The 10878-nt window shown below is 36.7% G+C and overlaps 1 protein-coding gene across 1 annotated transcript in view; it reads right to left on the bottom strand.

Moving 5' to 3' along the window:
• Positions 1 to 5891: 5891 nt before the first annotated feature.
• Positions 5892 to 10878, bottom strand: part of LOC118767482 (leucine-rich repeat-containing protein 74B-like) — a 22184-nt gene continuing 17197 nt past the window's right edge. Inside the window, exons 8-9 of the mRNA XM_036512106.1 lie at positions 9933 to 9990; positions 5892 to 6106 (exon numbers count right to left, since the gene is read on the bottom strand). Of these exons, the coding sequence (XP_036367999.1) occupies positions 5892 to 6106; positions 9933 to 9990 (273 nt within the window). The remainder of the gene's footprint in view (positions 6107 to 9932; positions 9991 to 10878) is intronic.

The raw sequence follows: 10878 nt of genomic DNA, 5'->3' as shown, positions 1-10878 counted from the left end.
TCATAAATGTAATTTCGTATGAAAATAGAACAAGTATTTTTTTTTAAGATGTTTGTTTAAATTCCCATGCTCCCATTACGCTTTCAGTATTTTGACCTAAAACAGTACAGATCATTTAGATGATTAGGAAGTATAGTTTTAAAATTTAATTAGGAATGGAAACGTTAGGCGTATTTCAGGAGTGTATGTCACTGATGTCCTCCCAGAGGCCTTATTTTTAAACAGAGTTTTGGCTAACCTCATACATAATGAACGAGTATGTTACTCGGTGACAGACTCTCAAAAACACACACTCAAACACACACGCTTACACATACACGTCCCTCACCCCACTAAAAAACTTCCTATTCTCAAAAGACAAATATAGAACTGTCCAACACAGAGCCCTCTGCATCAACGTTCGTTTTGCTAGATATAACAGCAAAAGATCTTTGAAATCAGATTTTTGCTTATTAAATGTGATGGCTACTTTGAATTATATAACCTGGTAAAAGAAACAAAGCACTACGACTACACCAGTCATCATAGCGAATGATCATAATTCCCTGGTGTGGTTCATCCAGTCATGTCTAACTTGGGGTTGAACAGCATCAACGACTCACACAGATGTTTCTAAACTGATAAACAAATTTTGATATTAAAAACATTCAATTATCGTTAATTTCATTATCTTTTAATCTCTCGTCTACATATTTAAAACCCTGCACTTGTTTACTTTGTTGGAAATGAATAATTAAAATTTACTCATTTAGTTTAATAAATTGTGTGGACATAACTGTCTTCTTCTGTAAATATTTTTAGAAGATTATCGCTACACATGGTGACATTAACTGCAAGAAAAGGAGACATCTAGAAGCACACAGGACATTCAGAGTTAGATGCAGAGGCATTTAGAGTTCGATCGGGAGTCTATTTACTGTTACAAAGGGAAACCATGGTTTCGTGCAAAAGAATATCGTTTCGCAATCACAGAGCGACATCCGCAAGAATTTGCATGAATTTGCTTCTCTCATCGTCTCAGAAGTAGTTTGAGAGAAGAGAAAGCATGAATATTATCTGAAAATCGGTCGCGTCTTTTACGTACTTTGACATCTTCAGTTTAGCCGCTGACGAATTTTGAATAATTAAAGAAATGAGCGTGGTGTACGTTGCATGTAGTGGTGTGCATATATATATATATAGATATATATAATATATATATATATATATATATATATACATAAATATATCTACTATATATATATAAATGTATATATACATATATATAGTATATATTAAATATAAATGTAGTAAATATATATATGTATATGCATATACTATGTATATATGTATATATGTATATTTGTATATATATATATATATATAATATATATATATATATATTATATATATATAATTTCAACAATTGAGGGTAAAATTACTTAATTAATTAATCAATTTCACCAAGTAGTCAGTATGCAAAGGGACCCTTAAGGCAAATTCAAATTAATACATTATATAAAAGGGCTTCTAGTAAAATAAATTACTGCCGCATACTGAACTCGTTAGAAATAGCAGCTAAAAAACTATTTTAACACTTTAAGAAAACCTCTCTCATATAGTGCTTGCTCAATTCAACCCAGAAAGTATGAGGGTAGAGACATTAAAAAATCAAATGCAAAGGTTATTTGAGTACGTACGTTTCAAGATTAGCCAAGTTCGACCCTTCTCTCATCAGCTCGAATGCCCTTGTTTGAGTTTGAAAACACTGAAAATGGGAGCATAACCTTTCGGCTTGTTATCGCTTCTGAAGATCTGTTCCCAACTAACAGTGCTAGCTAACTCAAATATGCAAGAGAAAAATTTCTGTTCTCCCTTTCCACAGCGTGGGTTAAAATCAGCAAACACTATCCTTTTTTTCGGTAAAATCCAAGACAATTAAGTAGAGAGAGATGAATTATAATTTCAACAATTGAGGTAAAAAATTAATTAATTAATTAATCAATTTCACCAAGTATTCAGTATGCAAAGGGCCATTAAGGCAAATTCAAATTATTACATTATATAAAAGGGCTTAGTAAAATAAATTACTTTGCCGCATACTGAACTCGTTAGAAATAGCAGCTAAAAAACTATTTCTAACACTTAAAGAAAACCTCTCTCATATAGTGCTTGCCAATTCAACCCAGAAAGTATGAGGGTAGTAGAGACATTAAAAAATCAAATGCAAAGGTTATTTGAGTACGTACGTTTCAAGATTAGCCAAGTTCGACCCTTCTCTCATCAGCTCAGATGCCTTGTTGAGTTTGAAAACACTGAAAATGGGAGCATACCCTTTCGGCTTGTTATCGCTTCTGAAGATCTGTGTAGAAATAGTTTTTAGCTGCTATTCTAACGAGTTCAGTATGCGGCAAAGTAATTTATTTTACTAAGCCCTTTTATATAATGTAATAATTGAATTTGCCTTAAATGGTCCCTTTGCATACTGAATACTTGGTGAAATTGATAATAATTAATTAATTTTACCCTCAATTGTTGTGAAATTATAATTCATCTCTCTCTACTTAATTGTCTTGGATTTTACCGAAAAAAAGGATAGTGTTTGCTGATTTTAACCCACGCTGGTGGAAAGGGGGGAGACAGAAATTTTTCTCTTGCATATTTGAGTTAGCTAGCACTGTTAGTTGGGAACAGATCTTCAGAAGCGATAACAAGCCGAAAGGGTATGCTCCCATTGTCAGTGTTTTCAAACTCAAACAAGGGCATTCTGAGCGATGATGAGAGAAGGGTCGAACTTGGCTAATCTTGAACGTACGTACTCAAATAACCTTTGCATTTGATTTTTTAATGTCTCTACCCTCATACTTCTTGGGTTGAATGAGCAAGCACTATATGAGAGAGGTTTTCTTTAAGTGTTAGAAATAGTTTTTTAGCTGATATTTAACGAGTTCAGATGCGGCAAAGTAATTTATTTTATAACCCTTTATATAATGTAATAATTTGAATTTGCCTTAAATGGTCCCTTGCATACTGAATACTTGGTGAAATTGATTAATTAATAATTAATTTTACCCTCAATTGTTGAAATTATTAATTCATCTCTCTCTACTAATTGTCTTGGATTTTACCGAAAAAAAGGATAGTGTTTGCTGATTTTAACCCACGCTGGTGGAAAGGGGAGAACAGAAATTTTTCTCTTGCATATTGAGTTAGCTAGCATGTTAGTTGGGAACAGATCTTCAAGAAGCGAAACAGCCGAAAGGGTATGCCCCATTTTCAGTGTTTTCAAACTCAAACAAGGGCATTCTGAGCTGATGAGAGAAGGGTCGAACTTGGCTAATCTTGAAACGTACGTACTCAAAAACCTTTGCATTTGATTTTAATGTCTCTACCCTCATACTTTCTTGGGTTGAATTGAGCAAGCACTATATGAGAGAGGTTTTCTTTAAGTGTTAGAAATAGTTTTTTAGCTGCTATTTCTAACGAGTTCAGTATGCGGCAAAGTAATTTATTTTACTAAGCCCTTTTATATAATATATATATATATATATATATACATATTTATATGTATACGTATGTATGTAAACACATTTTACAGGCAATTAATTATAATTACCATTAGATAAAAGGAGAAGGATTAATGGCCATTAACACCGAGGTATCTACTTCGATATGTTCTAATGGCGGCAATATTTGGGAAGAAGCACTTTTACATTTCTCTTACAATGACACGGTGAACTTATCTGAGTTGATATCTCAGTGCAATATTTGCATACGCACGTGCATATAGATATGCATGAGTGTATGCATTTGTGTGTATGTGTCTGCATAAACGTATATAGATTTATGTATATGTCTGTGGCTGCATGTGCGCTTCCATGTGTGTAGGTATATATATATATATATATATATATATATATATATAGATATATATCACCGTGATCACCGTGACCGACCAGGCTATCAGATGTTGCTACACGTAGCTGGTCACAATGCGCTTCACATTGTTTTAGCCTTCAAATGATGCCACCGCGTGGCTAAGCCGACAAGAGAAGAGAGACAAACAGAGAAAGAGTGAGAGAAAGTTTGTGGGCGAGAAGAGTACAGCAGGGATGCCACCATCCCCTGCCGGAGCCTCGTGGGAGATTTAGATGTTTCGCTCAAATAAACACTCACAACGCCCGGTCTGGGAATCGAAACCGTGATTCTACAACCGCGAGTCCGCTGCCCTAACCACTGGGCCATATATATATATATATATATATATATATATATGGGTATTTATACATACATGCATACATATACCTTTGTATATGCACTCACATACATATATACATTGATTCATAGATGCATAAATACGGGAATTAATGTAAATATATTTACGAGGACGTGTCTCTGTTGAACTAGGAAAGAAATGAAAATGAGATTGAACCTCTTTACAAGTCTTTAGTGCTTCCCTAGCGAGGAAGTCTCTAGATGATTGTTTGACAGCCTAAAAGTAGTCACTGTTTTTCTCAAATCCCACACCAATGTTTTAAGATGGAAGGACATGTCGGACATTGTAGTCCTAAACATGTTAATTGTTTTTATTTATTTAATATAGGCGCAGGAGTGGCTGTGTGGTAAGTAGCTTGCCAACCAACCACATGGTTCCGGGTTCAGTCCCACTGCGGGATCTTGGGCAAGTGTCTTCTGCTATAGCCTCGTGCCGACCAAAGCTTGTTTGTGAGTGGATTTGGTAGAGGAAACTAAAAGAAGCCTGTCGTATATAGGTATTATATTATAATATATAATATATATATGTATGTGGTGTATATGTTTGTGTGTCTGTGTTATCCCTCTAGCATTGCTTGACAACCGATGCTGGTGTGTTTACGTCCCCGTAACTTAGCGGTTCGGCAAAAGATACCGATAGAATAAGTACTGGGCTTACAAAGAATAAGTCCCCGGGGTTGATTTGCTCGACTAAAGGCGGTGCTCCAGCATGGCCGCAGTCAAATGACTGAAACGAGTAAAAGAGTAAAAGAGTATATATCTTGCATTTCGTGAACAGTCGATTCGTTACTAGAATCGAATCGATTTTGGTTCCCTTTAATTCCTATATCCTCTTGATATTTCCAAGTCTGCATCTAAACAGATACCTGATGACAGTCTATGACAGTTGATTGTAAATTCTGAAAACGCTTCTGTAATGTGTACGGCTCTAAACAGCGAATTGTCAGCAAACGGTGTGCAGACAGCAAGGTATTGGCTCTTGTAAAATTTGGTTCTTCATCCTGCAGTGATAGCGTCGCTCTAACTTCTGACTAGTTTTCGTTTATGGCTGAAAAGAATTGTCCACCAAAAGACGAGATGATCCCAGCTGGAAGGTTTTTGGTTTAATTAGGACTAGCAGGCCTTAATATCAGCTATGTGACATGATACTCTCTAGTACTGTGGGTTTTCAGCATTTATGGAAAAAATATTTTCAGCGGAGAATTTTGTTTTAAATAGTTTCTTCTCTCATCTAACATTTACCCTGTTATAATTTCATTATATCTGTTTCTTTATTGCCCACAAGGGGCTAAACATAGAGGGGACAAACAAGGACAGACAAACGGATTAAGTCGATTACATAGACCCCAGTGCGTAACTGGTACTTAATTTAATCGACCCGAAAGGAAAGGAAAAGCAAAGTCGACCTCCGCGGAATTTGAACTCAGAACGCAACGACAGATGCAATACCGCTAAGCATTTCACCCGGTGTGCTAACGTTTCTGCCAGCTCGTCGCCTTTCATTATATCTATGTGTGTGTGTGTGTGTGTGTGTGTGTGTGTGTGTGTGGTGTGTGTGTGTGAGTATGTATGTATGTATGTATATTTTTAGTTGGGACAATGTCAAAACCACGACCATTAAGAAAACTGTTATCAGTTCAGTCTTGTATGATTGCGTGTCCACGAGCAGGAGATATTCGAAATTTTCCCTCCATTTCTGCTGGAGTAACAAACAGACTCATACTAAATGCAAGGTTATCCAAAAAGTTTTGCAGGGCGGGATTAGATAATTTATTGGAGGGGGTTTTGCCACACGAAGATAAAGACACCATATGATCTGATACCAGAATGAATTGAAACACAATTTTCTTCCCTTTAATATTAAAGAAAAGAAGTGGGAGAAGAGAGTCTTTGAGACCAGCAACCTGACATGGGAGTCGCACATCTGCTGGGATTTCTGTTTTGAAATAATAACAATGTCGTAGTTGGACTCAGAACGGGGATAGGCCGTAATATCGATTTGTTAGGTCACCAGAGGAACAGCCATTCAATGGCAGGGTTATAATCGATTGAAACGACCTCAATATATAAAATGAAAGATAACATTGAATAAAAAGACAGTTGAATTAAGAATGTAAAAAAAAATAATGGCAGTACCACCACCACCACCACCACCACCACCACCACCACCACCACAACCACAACCACCGCCAACACCATAGCTAGAGATAACTGTTAGGTTTTATCCAGTAATGTTGTTGTTGATATTTTGGCGGGGATATTTTGACGACCACATGAGCATCTGTCACATTCTGATCAATGTTAACTTTGCCATCTCCGGTGCAGTCAGTAGCACAATGTACAAATATTAAGAACTAGCAGTATCGCCCGGCGTTGCTCGGGTTTGCAAGGGAAATAACTATATAAGCATTTTTAGAGAGTTATAGCCAAAAAATAGCAAAAAAAATGCATCAAAAATGGAAAAGAAATTATGGTAATTTTTTTTAAAATCGTTGACTCATCGTAGACATTTTTAGAGAGTTACTTCCCTTATATAATAGCGAAAAAATGTATTAAAATGGAAAAAAAATGATGGTAATTTTTTTTAAAATCGTAGACTCAGCGTAGACGCGCGCGAATACCCAGAAGGGCTCGATATGAATCACGACTATAAGATACCCGGTTTTGGTTAAACTGCACCGCAAAATCTGGGAGTAGTTAGGAATCTAAATCGTAGGAGACAGACGCACAACCTCTCTTTTATATATAAAGATAATACGGGAAAGAAGAGAGAGGGAGAGAGAGAGGGGGTGAGAGAGATTAGCATGTGAATGTATTGTAACATTGTAACCGAAAGTCAAACGTGCCAATGCCATGGTGCCGCAAGCGGTCCTAAATAATGCTAAATCCCTGTTTCCTTTTTCAGTCTAACTAGTTGTTGATGTCCATACGGACGCCATGTCTCGTTCTCGCCATCGCCATTACTGTTGCTGTACTCCGTTAACATTCTGCGACATCAAGTCATTTAACATGTTGGACTTTAAAATATATGGAAGCACTCCGTCGGTTACGACGACGAGGGTTCCGGTTGATCCGAATCAACGGAACAGCCTGCTCGTGAAATTAACGTGTAAGTGGCTGAGCACTCCACAGACACGTGTACCCTTAACGTAGTTCTCGGGGATATTCAGCGTGACACAGAGAGTGACGAGGCCGGCCCCTTGAAATACAGGTACAACAGAAACAGGAAGTAAGAGTGAGAGAAAGTTGTGGTGAAAGAATACAGCAGGGATCACCACCATCCCCTGCCGGAGTCTCGTGGAGCTTTAGGTGTTTTCGCTCAATAAAGACTCACAACGCCCGGTCTGGAATCGAAACTGCGATCCTATGACCGCGAGTCCGCTGCCCTAACCACTGGGCCATTGCGCCTCCACACATGTTGGACTAAACGTGTTTAACTCTATAGACTGTCCGGCGCGACTAGTGTTTCTACATCTCACAAAAAAAATCGATGTATCGACAGTAGAAACAAATATAACCGAGATTTCCTCTACAGATGACAAAAAAGTTTCTGCTAAGAGAATACAAATATTTACCCTCGCGGACGATAACAATGGACATACTAACAGAGGACATTAGTGGACGAAGTAGCGAAACGAAATAGTAAAGACTGAAAGCTCTATCTTGTAATGTTGGGGAAAAGAGCAGTGATAGTACTAATAATATCACAGTGATAGTAGATTTATCTACTAGTATGTATCTATGGAAATATTAATATTCTCGATGAGGGCAACATCCATAACAATAAGGAGTTGATGATAAATGCCAACGGACACACAGTTTATTATTAGTTAGAACAAAGTGAAATAGCTTTTCGTAGTAGTGGTAGTGGTAGTAGTAGTAGTAGTAGTAGTAGCAGCAGCAGCAGCAGCAGCATACAGTAGTAGTAGTAGTAGTAGTAGTAGTAGTAGTAGTAGTAGTAGTAGTAGCGGTTGTTGTTGCTATTGATGGTTTCAATTGTAGTTTCCAGAAGATTGCATAACGAAATACAGAATGGTTTACACGGTAGTAGTAGTAGTAGTAGTAGTAGTAGTAGTAGTAGTAGTAGTAGTAGCAGTAGTAGTAGTAGTAGCGAGAGATTATTTTAGGAAACCCGTTTTTCAGTTGCGACACAAGTGAAAGGAGGATGGCTGAAACAACGTACAAATGGGAATTCGACATCCCTCAGTATCAATTCCCACTGATAAAAAACAAGACTTCTTTTAACTATGTTTGTATTCACTCAACATTAGAAATTTGAGGTTGAATAAAGAATATATTCTTACACCAGATAGTAGTTTATTTCCAGAGAATAAAAGACTGGTCGGCTAAATTAAACATTTTAATCACTTAACGTAGTGAAGTAAGATAAACCAGATGCTAGTTGATAATGTTTTCGAGTGTAAAATATATGTTCTGTATGATAAGTAAAAGCAATGTAAACAAACAGCAAATCTTACGGCAAACAGGAATATCCACCCTAAATGATGAATTAAAATAGTAATAGAGAAAAGATTTCTTTAAAAACCAGGCCTTTGGAAATTATCTTTGAAAATTCTATAGAACGACACACGGTAATAGAATAGAAGTAAGTAAGATTCAATCGAAAGAGAAATTAGATTTAGTTACGAAACTGTTGCTTTTTAAAATGTTTCCAAGTAGAACAAAACTAATTGTAGATTAAAAGATTAAAAGGTTAAAAGATTATGTGACAACTGTGGAAATTGAGAAGTCGTTTTTTTTTTTCCAAGCAATGCTGTTAATGTAAATTATTCCTAAAATTGCAGGGAACAAAATGTTTGTCGGTTGTTATTTGATATACTTCACATCCAGATAATGTAAGCGTCTGGATCAGATGTTTCTATTTAACTGTCATGGTGAAAACACAGTGATCCCAAGCAAAGACCAATACAAGAACCAACTAATTATTACAGCAGTATTTAACGGCCGAGTACTTAGAAACTGCTCTTTAAACTGTTCTCCAACAGAGAATATTTTACGAAGCTAAAGCTAAGTGTGCACAACCAAGTTGTATGGAACAAAACGTGCAACACCTTGGTTGGTACAGAATGGTATGGAAGCATAGAAAGACAACTTCTTTAATTCGATCTTGTATGGCTAACTCATTAAAATGATCTCTTCTCGCCTATACTATTTACCAAGTTCAATTTCCGTTGTTGTACCAGTTATGTAAAAACGTCAACTATTTACTGGGTATATAGTTCTTAAAACACACCTTTTCTCCAAGCAATGCTTCATAAATGTATTTTATAAAAAAACTAGCAGTATCGCCCGGCGTTGCTCGGGTTTGTAAGGGAAATAACTATATAAGCATTTTTAAAGATGTAAAGTATAATAGCCATCTCAATATGGCTAACCACATAGTGGGGTGGTGTTACTGTAGCTTTTTACGTTCTGAGATTTAATAATAAATATTTTAGAGAGTTACTTCCCTTATATATGCCAAAAATGCATTAAAAATGGGAAAAATTAATGGTAAATTTTTTAAAATCGTAGACTCATCGTAGACGCGCGCTAATACCCAGAAGGGCTCGATATGAATCACGACTATAAGATACCCGGTTTTGGTTAAACTGCACCGCAAAATGTGGGAGTAGTTAGGAATCTATATCGAAGAGACAGACAGCACACAACCTCACTTTTATATATAAAGATATAGTGCCTTCCACATATTGCATATCTCGATGTAAAAATAACCTAAATTATAAAACATATTCGTTCTGAATAAAACATATATCCTCGTGGAGAAATCATTTTTAAATCTCCAAAAACAAAAAATAATTTCTTGACATTCATTTTATTTAGTTCGTAAAAGTTCAGTTAATCGAAGTTGTTTCTGCCACTGATCTCTCCCGTAATTCCTTTCCATTTACTCTTGTTAAATGGCTAATACACATCTCGCAAGACGAAATCCTGCGTTTTAACGCACAGTCTCAGATTAAACTACTTCCGCTGCGAAACAAAATATACTTCTTGAGGATTTTTTTGTTGGAAAACTGATTTGGGTTTTAGTTTTTATGGACTATGCGTGTGAATACATATATATATAATATATGTGGAGGCGCAATGGCCCAGTGGTTAGGGCAGCGGACTCGCGGTCATAGGATCGCGGTTTCGATTCCCAGACCGGGCGTTGTGAGTGTTTATTGAGCGAAAACACCTAAAGCTCCACGAGGCTCCGGCAGCGGATGGTGGTGATCCCTGCTGTACTCTTTCACCACAACTTTCTCTCACTCTTACTTCCTGTTTCTGTTGTACCTGTATTTCAAAGGGCCGCCTTGTCACTCGCTGTGTCACGCTGAATATCCCCGAGAACTACGTTAAGGGTACACGTGTCTGTGGAGTGCTCAGCCACTTACACGTTAATTTCACGAAGCAGGCTGTTCCGTTGATTCGATCAACCGGAACCCTCGTCGTCGTAACCGACTGAGTGCCTTACCATATATATATATATATATATATATATATATATATATATAATTATATATATATACATACGTGCGCGTGCGTGTGTGGTACATGCCATTGTTCTTAATTTCGGTGCGTTTTAAATTCCTTGTGCCATGTTTATCTTATTGCAGAAAT

Source organism: Octopus sinensis, linkage group LG22 (assembly GCF_006345805.1).
Source record: "Octopus sinensis linkage group LG22, ASM634580v1, whole genome shotgun sequence".
NCBI classification, from domain to species: Eukaryota; Metazoa; Mollusca; class Cephalopoda; order Octopoda; family Octopodidae; genus Octopus; species Octopus sinensis.
The sequence above is the reverse complement of the archived record's forward strand: the minus strand, read 5'-3'. Positions and strand labels throughout refer to the sequence as shown.